The sequence below is a fragment of the Gadus morhua genome, chromosome 14 (assembly GCF_902167405.1).
Source record: "Gadus morhua chromosome 14, gadMor3.0, whole genome shotgun sequence".
NCBI lineage: Eukaryota > Metazoa > Chordata > Actinopteri > Gadiformes > Gadidae > Gadus > Gadus morhua.
In genome coordinates this window covers 21,115,891-21,139,542 of record NC_044061.1, presented here as the reverse complement: position 1 = coordinate 21,139,542, position 23,652 = coordinate 21,115,891, and the positions used below count along the sequence as shown (strand labels likewise).

At 45.2% G+C, this 23,652-nt stretch overlaps 2 protein-coding genes across 8 annotated transcripts in view; one reads left to right on the top strand and one right to left on the bottom strand.

Annotated features, from left to right (window-relative positions):
* LOC115558596 (inositol hexakisphosphate and diphosphoinositol-pentakisphosphate kinase 2) overlaps window positions 1–8,707 on the bottom strand; it is a 35,171-nt gene extending 26,464 nt beyond the window's left edge. The window contains exons 1-11 of one of the 5 annotated variants that reach the window (XM_030376835.1): window positions 8,550–8,707; window positions 8,279–8,328; window positions 6,433–7,010; window positions 5,972–6,167; window positions 5,370–5,460; window positions 5,144–5,229; window positions 3,520–3,674; window positions 2,596–2,697; window positions 1,292–1,453; window positions 537–658; window positions 288–389 (exon numbers count right to left, since the gene is read on the bottom strand). In XM_030376835.1, the coding sequence (XP_030232695.1) occupies window positions 288–389; window positions 537–658; window positions 1,292–1,453; window positions 2,596–2,697; window positions 3,520–3,674; window positions 5,144–5,229; window positions 5,370–5,460; window positions 5,972–6,167; window positions 6,433–6,576 (1,160 nt within the window). In that variant the 5' untranslated portion in view covers window positions 6,577–7,010; window positions 8,279–8,328; window positions 8,550–8,707. Of the gene's footprint in view, window positions 1–287; window positions 390–536; window positions 659–1,291; window positions 1,454–2,595; window positions 2,698–3,519; window positions 3,675–5,143; window positions 5,230–5,369; window positions 5,461–5,971; window positions 6,168–6,432; window positions 7,011–7,643; window positions 7,806–8,278; window positions 8,329–8,549 lie in introns of those variants that run through there. The other 4 variants (XM_030376834.1, XM_030376837.1, XM_030376838.1 and 1 more) reach the window with 4 other exon arrangements.
* Window positions 8,708–11,992: 3,285 nt separating this feature from the next.
* On the top strand, window positions 11,993–23,357 carry LOC115559095 (aggrecan core protein). Of its 3 annotated transcripts, none has more exons than XM_030377763.1 (19): window positions 11,993–12,151; window positions 13,620–13,714; window positions 13,820–13,911; window positions 14,228–14,519; window positions 14,654–14,828; window positions 14,924–15,051; window positions 15,169–15,462; window positions 15,692–15,994; window positions 16,087–16,261; window positions 16,364–16,491; window positions 16,612–16,905; window positions 16,996–17,094; window positions 17,232–19,163; window positions 19,856–19,963; window positions 20,530–20,688; window positions 20,776–20,858; window positions 21,011–21,155; window positions 21,328–21,510; window positions 21,790–23,357. In XM_030377763.1, the coding sequence occupies exons 2-19, from the start codon at window positions 13,627–13,629 to the stop codon at window positions 21,861–21,863; spliced, it is 4,752 nt and encodes a 1,583-aa protein (XP_030233623.1). In that variant the 5' UTR covers window positions 11,993–12,151; window positions 13,620–13,626; the 3' UTR covers window positions 21,864–23,357. The 3 variants fall into 3 exon arrangements, with proteins under 3 accessions (XP_030233623.1, XP_030233624.1, XP_030233622.1); XM_030377762.1 differs by having other exon boundaries at window positions 11,996–12,151; window positions 19,850–19,963; XM_030377764.1 differs by lacking the exon at window positions 19,856–19,963 and having other exon boundaries at window positions 11,995–12,151.
* The last annotated feature ends 295 nt before the right edge of the window (window positions 23,358–23,652 follow it).

Below are 23,652 nucleotides of genomic sequence, written 5' to 3'. Positions count from 1 at the left end.
CAGGCTGATGGATGCGGTGCGAACAGCACACAACCTCACTCACATAACATCACTTTAGCAACCGTGGTGGTTAGCGAGGTCCCCCCTTCGCTGTAAAGCGTCTTTGAGTGTCTAGAAAAGCGCTATATAAATTCAATCCATTATTATTATTATTATTATTATTATTATTAATAAACGCAACCCCATTTCATTTAATATATTCCCGTTGTTAATTCTCACACAAAAACAGTGTTTGAATCCTTCCACAACAAACACAGGGTGACCTTTGACCCCGGGGGGCCACTCACATGGTGCCAGATGTGGTGGGGACGATGGGGATGTCCTCGGCCTCCGTGGGGATGGACCAGGGGATGTGGAACTGGGGAGCCATCTCACGCATCACGATGTTCCTACACAAGCACACACAGGCACGTCAGCACAACAGACCCGCCGCCGCTCCCCGCGGTCAGGGGATTGAGTGTAGTCCAGCCAGCGTACACAGGCTGGGGGGGGGGGGGCCGGGGGGGGGGGGATGGCGGACCACAGACAGCTGTTACCCCAGGATCTTGGCACAGTCGTCGTAGTACTTCATGGACTTCTTCACGAAGCTGAAGCCGTTCACGTCGCACACGTATGAGTGGCCGTTGGCCCGGAGGAGGTCGAAGCCGCACACCGTTTGCTGCCGTGGGGGGGAGGGAGGGAGGGAGGGAGGGAGGGAGGGAGGGAGGGAGGGAGGGAGGGAGGGAGGGAGAAAAAATAAAGAGCGTGAGAGAATGAAAGAGAGAAAAAGATAAAAGGGAGAATGACAGTGAGACAGATAGACAAACAGAGAGAGACAGACAGACAGACAGACAGACAGACAGAGACAGACAGAGACAGACAGAGACAGACAGACAGACAGACAGACAGACAGACAGACAGACAGACAGAGACAGACAGACAGACCGACAGAGACAGACAGACAGACAGACAGAGACAGACAGACAGACAGACAGACAGACAGACAGACAGACAGACAGACAGACAGACAGAGACAGACAGACAGACCGACAGAAAGACAGACAGGGACAGACAGAGACAGTCAGACCGACAGTCAGGCAGAAAGACAGACAGGGACAGACAGTCAGACAGAGACAGACAGACAGACCGACAGAAAGACAGACAGGGACAGACAGTCAGACAGAGACGGACAGACAGACCGACAGAAAGACAGACAGGGACAGACAGTCAGACAGAGACGGACAGACAGACCAGTGCTAGGTTCTGTAGAACGCTGTGTACCTGCATCCAGAAAGCGGCCCCGTTCTCTCACCTTGAAGGCCAGGCACACCTTGCGGGCGACCAGCTTCTCCATGGCCGACAGCATGACGGGGTAGCGGATCTCCTTGCCCTCGCTGTCCCGCTCCACCTTCCCGTCCAGGGCGGGGGACTTGCGGGCCTCGGCGTGGGCGTAGTCGGGCCCCACCGTGTACACCTGAGGAGCGAGCATTAGTCACATCATCATCCCGGACAAGCAGAGCAAACCACGCACACTACATCCCTGCTCAATTGTAGGAAGATAATATTACTTTAATTTACTTTTAATTACGACACAAACGGGCATGATTTACCAGATATGACGTAGGACTGCTTGATTATGTGGAAAAATCATAATCCCAATTATTTTGGTCGATATTGAAATTATTTAGAGTTTGAAAACATGACGCACATATTCAGCATTTCTCTCCAAAAAAACACTTTGTAACTGAGAACCTTGAATTTTCCCTTCAAATATATAAAAAAATGTAATAGAAAATGTTCAAATATAAAATAATGTACAAATGTTTCTGAAAAAAAAAAAAAAGATAAATTGCACTGCCCTAATATGACCCCTGTCAAATTAAATTGTTGTGTGCCGTTCATAATGTCCTCAAAATGGAGGTATTACAGACCCCTTTCACAGAGGCATCGTTGTTTGACAAACACAGGTGTCACTGACCACACTAATTAGGGATCTGCTCGGCTACTCTCATGTACCAACGGCACGGGTAGCAGCCTCATCTTCACTGGTTTGGTCTGTGTGACGGCACACACAGGGAGCAGACCCATAATTAGTGTTATGAGCGACACCGTGTGTCCTGCCCAGACGCCTCTGTGAAAGGGCTCTGTAACTCTGACATTCGAAAACACGATACACAGCCCCGAATCATTAGCTGTACTGTACTGTACTGTACTAGGGCTGAACGATTAATCGAATTCAAACCGACATTGCGATGTAATAGAACGCGATTTGCAAATCGCAGGGGCTGCGGTTAAAATAAATAAACATATTTTTTCTTTTACAATTCAATAGTTAATCAAAGATGTAATCACATCAATCCATGCATCAATTCATCACAACACATAGGCCTGGCCAAAAGGAAAGAGCAGTTTATATGTTGACTGCTTCCAATGTTGTGCTGGTCATACTATAGAATGATTTATTGCTTGTGTTTAGTGAATAATGATAACAATCACAATTCGATTTTTTCCCCAAATCGTTCAGCCCTAGTTGAGAGCCTAGCTGTCCTCTTGGAGGGTGTCTGGTGTTGCAAACACAACACGGTTCACCCACAGGGAACGGGCGGGCCACGCTACCTTCACGTCGGTGCCGTCCGTGGGCATGAATTCCTCGTAGATGTAGGAGCCTGTTTTGCGCACGCTGCTCTCTGGGGAGTACACACTGCTCCGGCTGCCGATCTGAAACCACCCGAGCACAACAGCAGCTCAGTTGGAGGGAGCCCATCTAGCCCGGGGGAGGGGGGGGGGGGTAGGTCTAATTTGGACAGCGGTTGGATAAGCAATTATTCATTTTTTGCCGTCTTAAATTGATTCCTGCTAAGGCCTGAAAAAAATAAAGTTTGGTTCCTGTTGGTTGTCAGTTGAGGTCATGGGTAGGTAGGGAATTTATTTATTTAATTATTTATTTATTTATTTTCCAGCGGCAGCGAATGGTAGGTAGGTTGTTTTCATTTAAAAACGAGGGAATGCGCTCATCCTTGTACAGAATGAAGAGGTGCTGTACAAAAACGTAATTATAGTTTGCATCAAAAAAATTTTTTTTTTTTTTTTCACGATCATAAAATAATTTGGGTCGCACATAAATTGACAGGGTCGGTCGGAAACCGGAACCGATTTTTTTTCTTTTTAGGCCTAAGTATCATTTCAGTCGGATTGGACTATTGCTGTTGAGATACTGCTATTACTGTTGTTACTTACTTCATGGATAATGGGGGGGAGGGTAAGGGGGCCTAAAGGTTGCAGAGGCTCCACTAACACATTCCAAATATAACATTACTGCTTCCACTACGGAACGTGACCTCTGTGGGGGGGGGGGGGGGGGGGGGGGTGGTGATGGTGGTCGGGCGTGGTGGTGGCGGTGGTGGTAATGGGGTGTGCGTGGAGCTCGATCCTCGAACTCCAGGAATTTGAGACTCAAAAGGCAGGGAGGAGAGGGTGGAGGGTGGCGTTCCGGGCCGTACGAATGGCGGCGTTTGAGCGCATGCTTTAAGAAATCCACACCTTCCGGAAGAGCCTCTGGCTGCCGCCGCCCGCCGAGCTGGGGTAGTAGATGTAGACGTTGTGGTCCTCGGCGCAGACGGGCTTCTCCACGAAGGGCTTGGGGAACACCTCCCCGTTGACCTCCACCTGGTCCTCCCCCTCCTGTAGGCTGCACTCTGTGGAGCCGCCGCAGAAAAAAACAGCCAGACGGGGAGTATGAGTGTGTTACAGTACTGTAACACCACACGGTGCAACAGTGTGCCTGCTTCTTTCAAATCTGCTCCAAGAGAGTAGGTCAACCACTCCAGAACATGTATGAATCAGCCTCCCATAAAAACAGACTGAGATTAGCTAACGACATTTCCTCCGACCCCAACCACGTCATGAACACTACGATGAGTACAATCTATTACCATAAAATCTGAGATATATTGGGTTCCAACATTCAGGAAGGTTAGACTGAATCACTCTTTTGTTCACCACGCATCCTCAAACTGAATCAGGCACTTAATCACAGATCAAATGCACGTTGACGGGCCTTAATTGTTGTCGTCTGTTGTTGTAATGTCATGATGGATGGATGTATTTTATTTTAATTTTTGGGCCCTGTCTTGATGCCCTGTCCTGATGTCTTGTGTGATGTTTGTAAATAGAGCTGCTGGGATGCAAGACAAATTTCAGACCCAAAGTTCAACTCTGACAATTAAGTGCTATCGTATCGCACCATCGTATCGTATAAGGGGCGGACTCACAACGCACATGCTGCGCACTCACACACACACACACACACGAACACGGTTTCGCCACCCTTCCACATGGAGCGTGGCGTTTCTTTGTATCGCCATGAATGGAGTTATAGACAAATTTTAGAGGGGGAACATTTACGGTGACGGCTGTGCCACACATAACTGAGGGATCAGCTGCTTCCCCCCGGAGACTTAAGTGTCTACTTGTTACCGCGTTACAGACAGAGCTTGAATACCGGAGGCAGCAAGTCACCACTTGCAGTGTGCTACACACTGCGTCTCACTCCCATTTAGGAGCCCTAAATATATACTTGCATCCGGGCGCACTGTTAAAATTGATAGCCTCGAGGAGATGGCCGGACAACGGTGAGGTAGTGGAGAAAGTTAAGCACTCATGGGCTCTTCTGCGTCATCTGCTTTGGGCGCACATGGCGTGCACTGAAGCATTGCGTGCATGGCATACACATACAGCTTGTGTATTAACAAAGCATTATACTGCAAGGGATGTGTCCAAGAAAACATTGCAATATTGAGAATGAAATCATCACAAGGCCTGCTTACTTTTTCTCCAAATCAATTATTTAGCAGTGTTGCATATAATGCATTTACATTTAGATGTCCGACTACTTAATCATAAAGGGACAAAAACAATCCACCAGGATGGCAATATGTAGCTAGTAACTAGCTTGTTCATTAGCTCTGTCCTTGCGCTCTGATAAAATTGATAGCCTCGATGGTCGAACAACGGCAAGGTAGACAGATCTGCCAGTCGTGGAGAAGGAGTTTCAAATATACTCCCACTTCTGTGCCAACACGTTCCAATACTAGAGCTTGAGTTGTTATCTAAAATGGTTGTGCAAAAGGTCACCAAACAGATCAGAGAGCAGTGAGGGACTGACCATCCGGGTTATCTGGGTCTCTGTTCAGTACAGCATAGCGCGGCAGGTCAATCCCTTCCTCCTGCAGGATCCGATAAACCTCCCTCCTGAAATTAAAACAAAGCAATCAATCATTGAATCGCACCAGGCTTTAACCCGCTTCTACTGCTCCCTTTGGGGATATCCATTGTTGCGCGGTACGGCTTCTGCAATCAATGCAAGCTAAGAAGTGGAAGATGGGTTGTACCTGTCCTGTATGTAATACTGCATGTTCAGGTCATTGATGAGCAGGGGGTTTCTGAGCTTGGCGTAACTCACAGCCTTATCCAGGGGAAATCCTGTTGAAGAGAGCACAGGGGAGTATTGAAGACAAACCTCAACTTAAACTCATCTTAAAATATCAACTTATCTGTACACAAGTACACAATTTCACTTTTGTTCTCCAGAACCACGTAGTCAATAAAAAAGCAGACAGTTACATTACAATGTGATCAACCAGTTGTTTGTCAAATGTGATCATGTGCTGCAGAATTACAGTCTCCACCCACACAATGCAGTCTGTTACCCTGTCCGTATCAGCTACCGTATGTTGGATGTCACATAATGCTCGTATTGTTTCATATGAGGGTGTCGGTTTGGCATGTGCATGGATTAATTCTATGTGGTCATTCTTCAGGAGACACTGGCCAACTATAGTGGGGGTCAGTGTGCGCACAGCATGTGACGACCAGCTTTGTACAGTGTGTGTGTGTGTGTGTGTGTGTGTGTGTGTGTGTGTGTGTGTGTGTGTGTGTGTGTGTGTGTGTGTGTGTGTGTGTGTGTGTGTCTGTGTGTGCGCGAGTGTCCCACCTTTAGAGTGGAAAGAAATGAGGCAGTCACACAAAGGCCATTTCTCCACAGGCTCGTTGAGGATGGCGTCTTCGGGGAAGATGACCACCGTGATGTACTCAAACTTGCACAGCCTCTCCAGGATCTGGGTCATGGGCTTGGACTTGGATTTCTTCATCATGCAGCAGATCCCCACCACAATCTGGCGCTCGGGGGGCTGTTGGGGGGGAAAACAAACACAGCGGAGGACACGACGTCAGCTGGCCCCTGCACCACGACATGAAGCTGTACGACGGCTGGCTGTCGGAGTCCAGCAGGGTAACCCCACTCTGACCGGGGAAACCTGAAGCTCCGAGCCGACCGACCATCCGGCGGCGGTGCAACGGCACGCCGATGCCGCGCGTGTGAATGTGACGGTCGGTGACCCGCCACAACAGAGGGCCCTAAGAAAGCCACGGGGGAGGGGGGGGACCGCCACCCACCGTGTCGCCACCTTCGTCGGCCATGTACAGCTCCATGTCGGTCCGGGTGCGCTCTTCCGGGTCCTCGCTCTCATCGTCCTCACAGCCAACGAAGAATCTCGGAGCGCCACGCTGGCTCTCGCCCGGGCTGCTGGGCTGTGACATCACAGTCCGCCGCGGCACCCATCAGCGTCCTGCCGCCGGGCCATCGCGCACCAACTCAGCCGCCCGAAAGACGATGGGGAAGGAGAGGGTGGGGAAGGGGGTGGGAGGGGGAGGGGGAGAGGAGGGGGGCTGGGATGGGCTTAGCTGGAGCAATGCTGGGTAATAGTGGCCACTGGTGGAGGGGAAAAGGAGAGCGGTGGACCAGCTTTATGTGGATCGCTAGGGGAGGACAGGGGTAGTAGGTGGGGGGGCCGTCGGCCGCTGGTCCCCTGGGGTGGAGTCACCGCTCGGGTGTCTCATCCCTTCACTCATGGAGCGGGTCGTGGGTTTCACATGACCGCCGTGAGATCCTGGAACTTAGAGTGGCGAGAGGTCGGCCCGTTTGGTCATCAAGTCGCCCATCATTCCTCTGGATCGTGAAGACTCAATCGATCCTGCAATAAGAACATAGAAAATTACAACGGTGAGGACCACCTATGGTGCCATCACGGCTCTTTCTAGAGCTATGAAGGCCATTGCCATACTTGGAACCACTCTCTCTGCAGAAAGGGTGACATGGTTTAGACATAATTATGCAAACGGATAGGATCTATCCCTAACACTACATTTAAACCCCATGTGTGCCCACGCTCAAAGGATTTTGATTAACTGAGTTGACAGGACCGGAGGTAAAGCTGCACACTGCCTACTCATTGTGCCGTTGGCACAGCTTATTAGTTCATAACTAGGGCATGGCACATTAAAGCTTCAAGTATGTACTTGTCTTTCCCAATAGTGAACCCAATACATGGAAACAAAAGGTAAAACCAGGACAAGAGATCAAACATGCGGTTGAAAGAAATGACCAGGATCCTAGCTCACCAAACAAATTGGGTTCTTGTAAGATTGGCAATTGGATGTGGTAAAACCAGTTTTAAAACAACACAAACTCCAAAAATAAAATTTACAATATAAAATATATTATTATTACAAGTATAATGGTGTAAGCGTTTGGGGATAAGGGTAAGGGTTACCTAAACTGCTACATTATGATATTTTAAAATGCTTGTCCAAATAATCGGACTCACCAAAACCCAATGTCCTTTGAAAGTCGTTTTACTGTTAAAAAAAGTCCCGAGGGTGAAGGCCATGAATAGCTAAAGATAGAAGGTACAGAATGCCTAGTAAGTACACTTCATGCATACCGTTACGCCTAGTTCTGCAGCTGCAGATGTGCGAACACCTAGTTAAAAGTGTGAATGGATCTTGTAGCTGGAGTCTTATGAACAGGTGGAATATGCATAATGGCAGAATGTAAAGTTAACTCTTGCATGCTTAAGTAGGTTAATTGGTGTTATGATATAATCCTCTTTTGCGTCATCTGCTCAGGGCGACCATGACGTGCACTCAAGCATTGCGTGCATGGCATACACATACAGCTATCTTTTTTACAAAGCATTATACTGCAAGGGTTGTGTAAAATAAAACACTGGAATATTGAAAATGTAATCCTCACATGGCCCGCTTACCTATTCTCCATCTTAAGTATTCAGCAGTGTTGCATATAATGCACTTACATTTAGATGTCCGAGAACTAAGTCATAAAGTGTCCAAAACTATCCACCAGTATGGCAACATGTAGCTTATAACTAGCTTGTGCATTAGCTCCGTTCACCCACACAGCCCCATCGCCTCAGCAAAATGATAATAGCACAGGCATTACCTTAGGTAAAACGTTCCACCAGCTCTTCCCACATTCAAACGATAAGCCTTCTGGTGGCATGTAAAAGCAAAGGATTTATAAAAACAAGTACACTCGCTATTTTTAACGTGTTTAACATTAGCTGGTGTGGTGGATTTGGCTATGAGACGTAAACAAGTCTGCCAGAGCCATTTGGATGACAGCGAATATCCGCGGTTAACCCTTGAAACGCAGTTTCAGTCCTTCAAGAAAGGATTTACATGACATTATTAAATAGATCGACGCTACTTACAGAGTAGCATTACAGTGTAGTCCTGTTCGGTTAATTGTCTTGACAGATCGCACACGAAACCAGTCTAATGTTTCTCATTTGAATCAGAAACTGATTATCGTGAAGGGCAGCCAATGGGAAAGCATATTTTGTTCACAGAGGTATGACCTAAGCTGCGTTTTAACCAATACGTGACGAAAGACAGCAATTCTGCTCCGAGCGGTATTCCCTATGGGAAAATAAGCTTTACTGCCCTCTTGCGTAATAAGTAGGTCCTTCAGATGAAGAGTTAATAGTTATAGTATTAGTGTAGTTAATAAATGGATACATAAATAAATACATTTCCAAAGTCGGTTTCCTTCACATCCATGCATGGACCCATGGGGCTATTTACTTTAAATTATGCAACTAACCTATTTCACTGATTTAACCTTGAATAATTAACTACTGTACCGCTGGTTTAAACGGTTTAATATCTGATCTCCCTTATACTTTGCCTCTTAAATTATCTGAACCCCTGTCACAAAGACTTCTTTAACATAGAAGCAGCCTACTGCCTATAGCTTGCACGTGGCTCCAATTAGCCATGGCCAGAGGTACACTGTCTGAAAGGCCTGGGTCAGGTCAGGATAGGGGAGTGGGAGGAGGTATGAATGGACCCAAAGACACTGGTTAGGGTTCATTGCTAGTGTCTAGGTTCCCAAGTATCCAATTGTATCCTGATGAATGCTATTTGAAAGCTTTTTGATGAATCCAACACTGTGGCGGCAAAATGTTACGGCTGTTAATCTGTTGATGAAATAACAGAATTAATAAACCAGAATTATTAAAGTATGTATGAAAAGTGCATAACTAGAAATAGATTGGACTTCAAATATAACTACAGCTTATTATATTCAATATTATGGATGGGGATGTGTGAAATTAAGGTTTTTGTTCGCATATTCCATAGTTATAATGGATTCTAACAGAGCAAGTTCATGATTATTACTTCAGTTCACTTTCTTTAATGAGAGAATTTGTAATAGATGACCATGAAAGGAATCTGGGGTGGATCTCTCTTTATTCAAAAGAGAGATTCATTTCTGCAACTAGCACTAAAACTCATCTCCATGCACCATATGGACTCCCTGTATGGAACACCATCTGGAAGTTATTTTAACATCAGAGGTGAACCACTTGAGCCATTCGACACGTGACAGAAACCTGTATAAAACACACTTGTAAGACCCCTTTCAGGTGACACACGTGTGCCCTGCCCCACCACCCATGCAGTTATGCAGGAAATGCAGCATTTAATAGACCTGGAGTGTGTGCCTTGAGGGGTGGGGGGGGTTTGCCGGTGGTCTGGTCAAGTCATTGGTCTGTCGGACCAGGCCCTTTATCAGCCAATCAGTCCCCAGTTCTGCTGCAGCATGCTGAAAAGAGTCTGTCTGAGTTCTGTCAGCAACACCTTAAAAAGGGTCTCGTAGCGATGTGTTCGTTCAATTCACACAAGCCTCCACAAACACCCACGGATAGGCCTTTTTTAAACATGTTTGTGTGACCGTGTCGCAGTGGTAGTGGTTGTCATGCTGGAGCATAGTCTATCCTCTATGTGGCAGCTGAATCAACCTTGTCGAACACACTCTTTCACATTTGAGTGTCAAGTTCAACTCTGCAAACCACGAAATGATTGATTTTCAATTGCTCTAAATTTATTTGTTCAGAATTAATTAAGAAAATAAATATATTTTAACTTCAGAAAAAAATCATTTTTCTTTTACCAGAAGTAAATCTAAATTAATAATGGAAACTATTAGCCAAACAATGCACCATTAGAACACAGGAGTGATGGTTGCTGGAAATGGGCCTCTGTACACTAAAAATCTGTAATTTTCCACTACTCATTTACCACACTAACAATGTCTAGACTGTATTTCTGATTAATTTAATTTAAACTCCATTGAAAAAAACTGTGCTTTTCTTTTAAAAATCAGGACATTTCTAAGTGACCCCAAACTTTTGAACGGTAGTATATATATATATATATATATATATATATATATATACACTGCAGCAACGGCCACCTGGACCTGCTTTATTTTGGACCTGCTTTATTCTAGGGATCATTGGGTTGGGGAAAAAAAGAGACATAATAGTTGAAAGAGATGTGGTTAAGAGATAAACATGTTTTTAATCTCTACACCGAGCAAAGATAAGAAACGTCAGGGACTTGTTTGGCTGGGAAAGTGTGGCTTACAATGAAGCTACGGCTCCGTTACTGAAACCTTAGTTAATTTCTCTCTAACAATTCCAGCCAAATTCAACTCCAGGATTACCGTATTTTGTTTAAATTGCTTCTGGTCATTTTGTTTTCTCCATTCAATCATTCCAAGTACTAAATCTTTCCCAATGACTTCAACATTAGGGTTAAATATTGCCCAGTGTCTGATCTGTTGACAAGGAAATTTATAGTCAACACTAACCGGGTGTTGAGGAAATGTACTGCCTGCAGTTCCTGTAGTGCAAGTCATTTTCCCATTATGCTTCGAGACAAATATAGCACCTAGGTACACACCCTGTTCCAAAACCATCCATACACTGCCCAGTTGAGTTCAGGTGAATATGTTTAGACTTCAGTTAAATGGAGAACTCTGAAATATTCTCAAGTACTCCTCTTCCTCTCAGAGGGTCTAAGGTGAAAGTATTGTTAGAAGGAAAACATCATGGAGTATTTATTCACACACATCATAGTTACAACAAATAGCTACAACAGCTGGCCTAGTGTAGGCCTGTAACACCCTGGTATCATTCAACAACAATCCAACACATATCTTTGAAAAAGGCTTACGTTACTTATTAGAATGCAATCAAACAATGAGGAGATTTAAATAAAGGTTCGTTTTTTTACAGATCTGATATGTTTGTGAGTTTTCAGTACATGGTATTTCCTGTCCTTTAAGAGGTCCACAGTACCCCTGTGAAGGAACTCATGAAAGAACTGCTTTGTCTCAAAACCACTGGATGGAGTGGAACCACAAACATAGAGTTAGTTAAATGTAATAAATATACCACATTCTACTGCCTCTCTATTGTTCTCAGAAATATATAATAGAAACTCAAATAAATAAAATAAGAAGATAGAACCAACTAAAGAACCCAAAAGTGACAGCTTTTACAGATTATTTTTTTTCTAACTCAGTATTTTGTTTTCCTTAATGTGGAATATAATTTTTATATTTCAAATACCCCCCCACACACACACACACTCACACACACACACACACACACACACACACACACACACACACACACACACACACACACACACACACACACACACACACACACACACACACACACACACACTCAAAGGACACGTTACCTCATACCTGCCATGTGCTATGGGGTAGGTGAAACAGTCTCTCTTCTTGCCATGTGTCTGCACCCTCCGCCCCTTCATCGAACTTTGACAACTAAGCCCATTCCTCATCTGAAGGAACCCTCTTTCCAGTTTGTACTTGTGACCAAGGTGCACTGGAGAACGGACACACATCGATTGGGATTTAATTCACTGAAGACCTCACCAAACTGAAATATAGAAACTATACTCAATTATTTGTGTGAACACATCTCAAGAGGTAGGAAATATTTTGTTTTCTGTGTATCACATTTGTACAGATTCAAGAAGTATAACTTGGACATACAGTCATTGTCACCTTTTTTCATTTTATTTACTTATTGATTTGTTTAGTCATTAAACTACATTAACAGCAAGTTAGGATAATGGCTTTGACATTAAGCACTATATTATATTGTTTTGATGTTAAAATATGTTATCATAATATTAAATTGTTGTGATCTTATAATACGTTATTATACTGAAATGAGTTCCTATACTATGGGTTGCTTTCATGGCTTGGGAGAACCACACAGAACTACTTGTTTGAGTTCAAGTTCAAGTTCTTCAGTTGATGCTCACTGCAAAAGAACAATGCTCCCCATGTACTCATGAAGCAATCAGAATGTATGAAAAATTGTGAGGACTTTTCCTAAAGCGCTGCTTTGTTGTGGATCAGAGTCCTGCCGGCCATATGCAGCATCGGTCCGCCTCATATGCCTCGGCACTTTCTAATTATTTCATCTGAATGTGAGCAGTGTTGAGGCATGATGGCAAGGGCTTCTGCGCTTCCATACTGCAATGTTTGCATAGGCCCCAATGTCGTCAGAGCTACCATAATACCTGCCTCAGAAGGGAACAGATCTGGTCTATGGGCCCCCGGGGTCTCTACTGGAATAGCTCCCGGCGCTCGAGATCAATGAGCGCAGTGTGAAGCGCGTCGCCAGGACCCCGCACATAACTCAACCGTTGACGATGTGTCGCTCAGGGCCTAATCAAAAAAGGACGAATTTGGGTGGTTTGTTTTGTTTCAAAGGGTTGTGCGAGCCACAGTTTGTTCAATCCGGTACTCTGAGGGAATTTTCGCCTCATAAGTGTAGTGTTAAATCTAAAAGCCAGTGCCGTTGAATAAATAAAAACCTGAATAAGGACATTCAGCCCAGTTTGCGCAGACATGCAGAATGTCTGTCAGTGCCAAAGCGGAAAGGCTGTACGGTTTGTTTGCTCTCTCAGAGGGTAGGCCAGGATAGCGCTTTGTGCCAGGTTTTAAATCACTTTACAAACGTGGCAATCTCTTTGCCTTGTGACCTTTAAATTATTTTTTATTTGGATTGTATCACACACTTTAACGATTTCAATCACTGCACCTCATTCATGTGACAAAGTGCCGTTTAGAGGAAGTCCAACCAAGTTGTTGACCACCATGACGCATTAGGTGCTTTTCAGTCCGATAGGTCTGTAAATAAGGAAAAAGGCTCTGAAAACCAAAGACAAATGCAAGCACACACAGACATTTGTATTCTTCACATAAAAGGTCAACTGTGAAGAATAGAAAATTGTTTTAATCAATATGCAAAGTATCTATTATGTTGTTGGTTTGATAATAATGTGGAAATATTAAATCTCTGAATTGGAGATGTATTCTTTTAGTATTTAACCTTTAACTTATTCAGATGATGTGTTTTTGCTTCTACCTTTTTATTTTGCAGGCACAACATGTGGAAGAGGATTGCAATACTATCAGTATGTCTAAACATCATTTCAGCATCATTTGATTACATGTACGATGACGTCTCTTTTCTGGGTAAGTAAACAAATTGTTGGATCATGAGATTAAGAACCATCACATTTCAGATAACATTCATTTTCTGTTTGTATTGGGAGTTTAAAAGCGCCTCTCTTCCTCTAGACCCTGAAGAAGTACTAAGTGTTAGCATTCCTCTGGAGGGTCCCCAGCGCTCTTTATTGGGAGGATCCTTGATTCTACCATGCTACTTCCAGGTATATTGTGCTTATATAGGATGGATATTTGCTAGATACCCTGAATCAGTTGTGAAACATGATAGCCGGCGGTAGGTCAGGAGGTAGAGCGGGTTGGCTGGTAACCACAAGGTTGCTAGTACGATCCCGACCCTAACTGCTCCTGACTAGCTGTCTGTCGCTTTGCATGGCTGACACCGCCACCGGTGCGTGAATGTGTGCATGAAGTGAATGTTAGGCAATATTGTAAAGCGCTTTGGGTGGCCACTGGTTACAAAAAATCCATTGACCATTTACCAACATGATAGCCAAACACTATTAATTATCCTCCTTGTAGGATCTCACCGTCAACGACCCAGGAGCTCCTACCGTTACACCTCTCTCCCATCGCATCAAATGGAGCCGTGTGACCAAGGAGAAAACCACCACGGTACTCGTAGCGATGGAGGGAAGAGTGCGCGTCGACATCAACTACCTGGACAGGGTTCAGATGGTGGGCTACCCCTCAACGCCCAGCGACGCTAGCATCAAGATGTCCGAGCTGCGCTCCAACGACACGGGGATCTACCGCTGCGAGGTTCAGCAAGGCATCGAGGACCACCATGACACTGTACACGTTCAGGTCCAAGGTGTGACACCAGAGGTTCTTCTTATCATTCATTTAAGCTCTACATAATGGTGTACACTTCATACTGTATCTACTGTAAAAAAAAACTATTAGGGATACCATGGTGATAATCGTGCGTTTGCTTTTTCTCTAAAGGAATCGTTTTCCACTATCGTGCCATAACTACTCGCTACAGTTTAACCTTTGAAAAAGCCAAGGCTGCCTGCATCCAGAATAGTGCAGTCATTGCTACCCCAGAACAGCTACAGGCAGCTTATGATGATGGATTCCACCAATGTGATGCTGGCTGGCTCTCTGATCAAACTGTCAGGTCAGTTGGCAACTTTCATTTAAGATCTGTGTAAATTAATGGTTTTGACAACTTGGACACTTGAGATCAATCCCTAGTACCCTTTTCATCATAAGGTACCCCATTCATGATCCGCGAGAGAAATGCTATGGTGATAAAGATGACCTCCCTGGGGTCAGGACCTATGGAGTGAGAGAAGTCAACGAGACTTATGACGTCTACTGTTTCGCTGAGAAGATGACAGGTACTTAACAAACTGCTGTGATATGCTTAATCCATAATTTCTTATAGACGCATGATGCTATTTCATTTCCCCCTATGCATGCGATCGACTCACATTTTCCCGTTTCATCTCATGTAGGCAGAGTTTTCTACAGCGGTTCTCCGGCTAAGTTCACCCATGCCCAGGCTGTGGATCAGTGCTCTCAGCAGGGGGCTCAGCTGGCCACTACGGGGCAGCTTTACCTGGCTTGGCAGGGAGGCATGGATGCCTGTAACGCCGGCTGGCTGGCCGACATGAGCGTCCGTTACCCCATCAATGTCCGGAGGCCGCAATGCGGAGGGGGTCTGCTGGGGGTACGCACTGTCTACCTGCATGCCAACCAAACAGGGTACCCCCTTCTGGAGACCCGCTACGACGCCATCTGCTACACAGGTGGGTGCCCTCAGCCACAAGACACAAGACAGGAGAACTGTTAGTTTATCACTTACTCCTATCGCTATTACTCTGCCCATCTTCCTGCAAAAGTCGAGACGGATATAAACAGGCACTCTCTCGACAGTACAGTGTATGACTTACTCCTATCGTTATTACTCTGACCATCTTCCGGAAAAAGAAAAGGCGGATACAAACAGTCACTCTTTCTCCTCTATCACGTCCACAGAGTCCCCAGACGACGAGAGCTCAGGCATGGATTCCTTTACAGAAGTGGACAGCAGCATTCTGAGTGTTGCCACGGTAAACATGACCCCCCTGGTTCTGTTTGGCGCCACAAAGGGAAGCGAAGCGGTCGGTGAGGTGGTGACTCAGCAGCCGCCCACCTTTGACTACACGCAGAGCCCGACCGAGTCGTCTCTGACTCAGCCGCCCGACATCGAAGAGGTCATCGACGAGGTTATAGAGAAGGTCACAACCAGGATTCACATCAACAGGGAGCCGGGCAAAGGCTTTGTGATGCCGTCGACCGGTAAGGACTTCAACTATGTCTCCAACTGGAATCTAAGACAGCATAGCATTATCAACTGATTTAAATAAAGTCGGTTGTTTCTTCCTTTCTAGGCCTGGTGTTCCATTACCGTTCAGGCGCTGGTCGCTATGCGTTTTCATTCGTGGAGGCACAGCTGGCGTGCCAGAGTATCGGGGCATCCATTGCCACCGCAGATCAACTTCAGGCCGAATACAGGGCTGGATATCACCAGTGTGACGCAGGCTGGTTACTGGATCAGACAGTCAGGTAATTATTACACGCTATTCCTTCAGAGCTAGCTAGTGTAGCTCTGTAACCATTCACCATCCAACCTAAAAATGTCTTCCACAATTATTCATCCCCATCCAGGTACCCCATTGTGTCTCCTCGTGATAAGTGCGCAGGAGACCTGATGGAGCAGCCCGGGGTCAGGTCCTACGGCTTGAGACCCGCAGACGAGCGCTATGATGTGTATTGCTACGTTGATGGGCTCAAAGGTGGGACTATTCGGGGCATAGCAATTTCGGTTCCCAAGCTCTTAGCTTAGCTCTTAGCTTAACTCTTTAGCTTACTTCACCCATACTGACACTTTCTCTCTACTCCTCTAAATATCTAAGGTGAGGTGTTCCACGTCAGTTCCGCTGAAGGTTTCACATATGATGAGGCGCTCTCTCGCTGTCAGGAGGAGAATGCCACCCTGGCCTCCACAGGAGAGCTGTACGCCACATGGAAAATGGGCTTTGATAAGTGTCGTGCGGGCTGGCTTCTTGACCGCAGTGTTCGTTACCCCATCAACAACCCCCGGGCGCAATGTGGGGCAGGGAAGTCAGGAGTGCACACAGTTTATACTCACTCCAACCAGACTGGATACCCTGACCCTTACGCCAAATATGATGCCTATTGTTTCAAAGGTACGTAGTGAACCAACTCCATCAAAGTTTTCCGATAATAACAGATTTATTGTGATAACAACAGCATGTTATGTATGATGATTTCTATAGTGGATATTTTGCTCATCGCAAATGAAACTGGATTGAACATCACAGAGATCCAAGAAGCTTTGTTAAACCTTACATCAATCAATGATTTGCTCAGGATTGGTAAGTTGCGTCTTCTCATATGCAAAGACATAGTTCACCCAAAACATCCCAGTCTCGTCTCTCTTCTTTGTTTTATACCTGAATTTGCTCTGTATGCTGTTTTCTTACATGGTTCCTGCATCTTCTCCTTTCTACAGCATCTCCTTCCATTGCCCTGCCCATCCCTGTGGAGCCTTCAGGTTCTGGATCAGGCTCAGCGGATTATGGGTCTGGTCTGGGTGTCAGCATTGCCTCTGGTGATCACTCTGGAGACCTATCAGCATCTGGATCTGGGACAGGGCCCGGCTCTGGTGACACATCTGGTTCCGGGGATGATTCAGGATCTGGTGTTATGCCTGGGTCTGGTGACCCGTCTGGTTCCGGGGAACAGTCAGGATCTGGTGCTATGCACGGGTCTGGTGACCCAACTGGATCAGGAGACCCGTCTGGTTCCGAGGTCCTATCTGGTCCGGGAGACATGTCTGGTTCTTGGGTCCTATCTGGTTCCGGGGACTTGTCTGGTTCTGGGGTCCTATCTGGTTCTGGAGAACTGTCTGGATCCGGTGCCATGCCTGGTTCTGGTGAATTATCAAGTTCTGGAGACATGTCTGGTTCTGGAGACCTGTCTGGTTCTGGAGACCTATCTGGTCCTAAGGTCTTATCTGGATCCGGAGACCACATTACTTCAGGAGACATGTCTGGTTCTGGAGACCTGTCTGGTTCTGGAGTCCTATCTGGTTCTAAGGTCTTATCTGGATCCGGAGACCACATTACTTCAGGAGACATGTCTGGATCTGGACAGCAGTCTGGCAGTGGAAGCGCTGAACTTCCTAGTGGAGGATCTGGATTGAGCGGCGACAACCTTTCTGGATCCGAGGGCAGTGGATTGGCATCAGTCATCAAAGTAATTTTCTCAGGTAGTGGTAGTTTTCTGTCTGGAGAAGGCTCTGCTTCAGGAGGACCTCAAGAGGCAGGAAAGGGAAGCACAGAGATCATCACGTACCTTCCTGACAGCAGCTCTGGGATGTTTAGTGGCAGTAGGGAGCAGGCAGGATCCGGGTGTAGCTCTGGTGAGAGTGGCTCTCCCTCCTCAGACATATCTGGAAGTGGAACATCTTGCGGCACGTTGTCTGATCCTGGCTCAACCCAAGAGCTTTCTGGGTTCAGCGGGTTCCCATCAGCATTCTCAGCCTCAGGAAGTGCCAGCGGATCATCAGGAGAGGAATCAGGCAATAGAGAGGTTCGCATCCTACTGGTAGATGGTGAACTGGTTGACGTTTCCACCTCAGTCGATAAGGAGTTTGAGCTGGGGGGAGGTCTGCTTGAGTTCAGTGGTTCTGGAGGCATTTCAGGATCAGGCATGCCAAGTGGTCTGAGTAGTTCAGGCTCTGGAGAGGGCTCCGGGTTCTTCTCGGGTGTGACCTTTGTTGGATCAGGGTTAACTGACCTCACAGAGTCATCCTCTGGAGAAGGGGAGGCTTCTGGGGTTTTATTATATGGTTCTGGACAAGAGAGTAGTGGAGACCTGTCTGGATTTGGACCCTCTGGTTCCGGGTCAGGCTCAGGGATTGGCTCTGGAATCTCTGGATATGGTATCTCTGGATATGGTATCTCTGGATCTGGAATCTCTGGATCTGGAATCTCTGGATCTGAGTCGTCTACTAGCGAAGAAGAGGGCAGTGTAACATTCTTAGATGGAAATGAGATGACAGAGCAGTCCACTTCAGCCACTCAATCCCTTGAGCTCGGACTAGGGTCAGCGGAGTATAGTGGAGACGGAAGCACCGGCAGAAGCTTCTTCTCCGGTAGTGGGAATAGTAGGAGTGGGAACGCCATCTCACCCACAACCAGTGATGGCTCATCGGGGGATACCTCTGGAAAACCCCTGGTTATACCCACTACATCTGCTGACAGGGAGCTCACAGAAAGCACAGCAGAGGCAGAAGTGGGGAACACGCTCAAGGTAGAGACTGCAGAAGATTGGTATGGGAGCATTAGACCTGACATTGCACCAGCCGCACTGGCTGTCAATGTCACCCAACCCCCGGCCACCACCCTTCAGGCACCGAGCGTCACTGAAGGAGTAAATGGTGAGTCACAATATTCACTATGGCTATTCACTATAAGTTTCTAACCCTAGCAGTGTAAATACAAGTACATGAAATATAATAGCTGTACTAATGATACTGCTCTCTGTTCTGTCTTGATTGTTTGACCTCCGTATTTTGTATGGGATATGTTGCGTTGCATTTCAACTTCATGATCAATTGGTTTGCATATAATCTCATTGTTGGTGGGTTGTCCTATGTGTCAGTACGTTTTTTTGTTGATACGTAACACATGACATGTAAGGAAATTATGAGTCACATTTATTGATGACATGGTTCTTCAGACAGGTCCGCTATGCCCGTAAGTCTGCTCTCAGTCTGCTTACCGCCTGCTCAACCCGTGCTACATATGATCTCTGGCATCGTATGTGTGCTCAGCTCATTTGCAGATTTGAATTCTGACGCATTGAACTGCTGATCCAAAAGTAAACTGTCTGCAAAATGCTCCATACAATTGTATCAATCCCTTAGGGGGAGGATTTAACAGACATGCACTGAGTGACGATATTAACCTGAGGTTACTCAGTGTATAAGAGTTTTTGGATCATGGGACATCAGTCAAATTCAACCAAAATCTTAGATATGCTGCTACAGCCAAAACACATACACCTCACCTGCCGATATGCCAAGCTTGCCTCAAATGCCTCACGCCAACGCCTTTTTTGCAGAAGTAGATGTGTGCCATTCCAACCCCTGTGCCAACGGAGCCACCTGTGTGGAAAGTGCCGACTCTTACAAATGCTTTTGCCTGCCCAGTTATGGAGGGGATCGCTGTGAGATTGGTAGGGTTGGATCTGCTTCAGCTTATAATTACTAACACCAGAAAACATGGAGGCCAGCAGTGGACAGTATCATTATGAGATGTGCTTATGTAGAAGCTACAGTCTATAGGCTTTGCTTCAACAGCTATTTCATGATTAACACGCTGCAGCAAGTCATAATAGAACCCTTCTTACAATGCAAAATGTCATAGTATGTTATTTACTTCAAAATACCGCACATGATACTCAAGGTAAAGTATTGTGTAAAATGTCGCATTCTATTATGGAACATTTATTGTTTTAAGGTTCAAATGTCAATGTTGATTATGTACTGTATCCAACCCCTATTTATCCATTTTATGTACGTGCCAATCCATTTTGTATAATATGGGTTTAACCTCACAGAACATACCATTTAGTAAGGATCATACAAATGATTAGGAAATAGTTCTAAATTGTTGGGGTTGAACGGATCTAAAATGTTAGTAAACCACTTGGTAGCTTTTCTTTGTACGTACTCTGAGTAGCAATTGGAAGTGTCCAGATGAAGGGACAACATTGATTGAATTGGGTGTGGTTGCTGACAGATGAACAAAAGTGCGAAGAGGGCTGGACTAAATTCCAGGGCAACTGCTACCTGCACTTCTTTGCAAGAGAGACGTGGTTGGATGCAGAGCAGCACTGCAGGGACATTGATTCTCATCTGGTCAGCATTATCACCCCCGAGGAGCAAGACTTTGTCAACTGTGAGTAACACTCTTGGTCGGGTCGGATTGTGTGCAAAGGAACAGTTTAGAAGCGAAACACATCAATCATTCACTGTTTTCCCACAGCAAATGCACAGGACTACCAGTGGATTGGGCTGAATGATAAAACAGTGGAGAACGACTTCCGCTGGACGGATGGCACCCCACTGGTAAGTGTAGGTTAGGATATAACATAGCAAAGAATAGAATGAAGAATCATTGGACTGCTATTGAAATGTAAGCATAACGGACACTTGGACATGGGCATGACTGGGTTTACCACTGAACAAAATAACCCTTGACATTGTCAATCCGTTCTCAGCAATACGTGAACTGGAGGCCCAACCAGCCAGATAACTACTTCAACTCGGGGGAGGACTGTGTGGTGATGATCTGGCACGAGCAGGGCCAGTGGAACGACGTGCCCTGCAACTACCACCTGCCGTTCACCTGCAAGAAAGGCCCAGGTAGGCACGGCCTGATGGAGCTCAGTGGGAGACTGCTGCCAGAATGCACCAACCTTTTATCGTTTTATTCATGGGAAGAAATGAAAGCGTGTCAGATGATTAGGAATAGGCTTAATTTGAAAGAAAGATATGGTTAAAAAAATGCCTAAACAAACTTTGATTGTTCCTGCAGTCTTATGTGGCTCACCGCCAGAGGTGGAGAACGCCAGCAAGTATGGGGATAAGAAGGAGTACTACCCGGTCAAATCCATCGTCCGCTACCAGTGCAACGCAGGCTACAGACAGCGACATACCCCAGTGGTACATTGCAAGCCGGATGGACAGTGGGAGAAACCGCAGGTTCAATGTACTGCCGGTGAGTCCATGCACATACAACCACACACACATTAACATGCATGCCTACAAAGACCCACACAAACGCAAAGACTCAACTGCACACACACACACACACACACACACACACACACACACACACACACACACACACACACACACACACACACACACACACACACACACACACACACACACACACACACACACACACATCCACAGCAATTGTTCACTAAATTACCTGTTATTGGGTGGTTTTGGGTGCTAACGAATCGTTCTTGTTTTGATTGTTTCTTTACAGTGAAGGGAAAGCCGACACTACAGCGGAGAACCACCAGGACCAGAGAAGAATCATCCATCAACGAGCTTCTCTAAGAAGGCAATACAATCATTTATTAGCTGTATTAAATTAACATCTAGCGAAAACCAAATTCCTTAACTAAAAATGTAAATATCCAGACGGAAAAAATAGATAATGGAGTAAACAAGAGTATATTTTATAATTTTATTGGTAATTGTATTTGTCAATTCCTCATCTGCCCCCTGTCATTTATACAACTTGTCCTGATATATGATGATCTTTTCTAGTGAAGAGTTTCCAGTTGTCTCGACATCCTGAGTCATTCCTATAGTCTACGTCTTCAACTTTTGTGAGCAATGTGTTCACAGGGAATGACTAGCTCACTGTCTGTCTGGTCAATATCCTGGCCAAACATACAAAGCCCTTCAGAGGTCAATATTCCACATACCTGACTTCTGGCTCTGCTCGGAATTTAAACTGACTTATGGCACTTTAGCATGAGACATGATGGAAATGGTTTGTATTTTGAAAGATGATTCAATGATGATTCAATTTTAAAAGATTCTCTTTCAGCAAGCAATGCACCATGATTTCAATGACAGATATATACAACAAGCAGTGTCATTTACAAAAGTAATCTGCTGAAAATCAAAGATTTTGTCATTTAATATTTCTTGTTTCCGATCGGTTTATATATTAAGCGGCCTAAAGTTATCTAAACATCGAATAGAGAAATAAAATGGGCATTGCTAATTTGGCACTTGCTGTTGTGTCTGCTGTAATCTGGTTGTTTTCAAAACTCAAAGTAGGGTGACGTCTCCGCTAATCGGAAACCATTTATTTATTGATCACAGTGATCGTGTCTCTGCTTAACCCCCCCATTAGCCATTGCCCTGCACTGCACTGGACTGAGCCAACCGCCCTCATTCCCATACTACACTTTGACACCCTCATTTGTATTGACACACAAAATACAACGAATATTTTTACATTTCTATTTTCGGTAAAAGTTAGAATTGATTGTAACAGGTTGTCATAGTTTCTCTGTGTGCCGTCTTCTTCCGCAGAACTGTGCAGAGCACGTGTCCTGAGTGTATAATAATAATAATAATAATCATAACTGTAATTTAATAATTTAATAATAATAATAATAATTGCTGTTATTCCATTATTGTGCTCTGCATGTAATGTTTCTAACCTGACCTCAGTGGATCCAGACTATTCCAAGACACGGTGTGTCAAATTTGTCCTACAAATGCTTATCTGCTTGTATATTGTGTCTACTGTGTGTTAACTTTATATGGGAGGCTGAGCCTCTTCAATCAATCCTGACTTAATTGTATGCGCTCTTTGATAAACAACACCAGCACCTAATAACATCATTGGAAGATACCTGAAAGTGTATGTACTGTTTGTCAACTAGGCGCTGTGGCACTTATTTAATTTTGTTTTCTAGTTTAATTATTAATATACTCTATATTTAAATTCTGTTGCAAAGAGGGAAATTTAAATTGGTGTGGTGTTGGTGTGAGAAGAATGTCTACATTAAATAAAATGTTTAAAATATATATTTGCGCAATTTTCTTTGATGAATGGAACCTGTTATATTGCATGAGTCCAAACGGGTGTGTGATGCAGTTCTGCACCGGGTACTTAAATATACCTGTTTGTTTATTATCTATGAATGTCAAACAAAAATAATTTGATGGTGATACTTTGTAGGTGACATATTTGACCTTTTAGATACACACATCATGTATAGACGCAGTCCTGGTCAAAGGCATGTTTGACTCCAATAAATGAGATAATTAGTCTACTAGAGGGATCAGTCAAACCACTCATTCCAGCCGGGTTGCCACCCAA

Coding starts and splice junctions, on each gene's coding strand:
- LOC115559095 (XM_030377762.1), top strand. CDS start 13,627: ATGTGGAAGAGGATTGCAATACTATCAGTATGTCTAAACATCATTTCA. Junction 16,906..16,995: donor TGATGCCTATTGTTTCAAAG/GTACGTAGTGAA, acceptor TGATTTCTATAG/TGGATATTTTGCTCATCGCA. Junction 20,859..21,010: donor GGACGGATGGCACCCCACTG/GTAAGTGTAGGT, acceptor ATCCGTTCTCAG/CAATACGTGAACTGGAGGCC.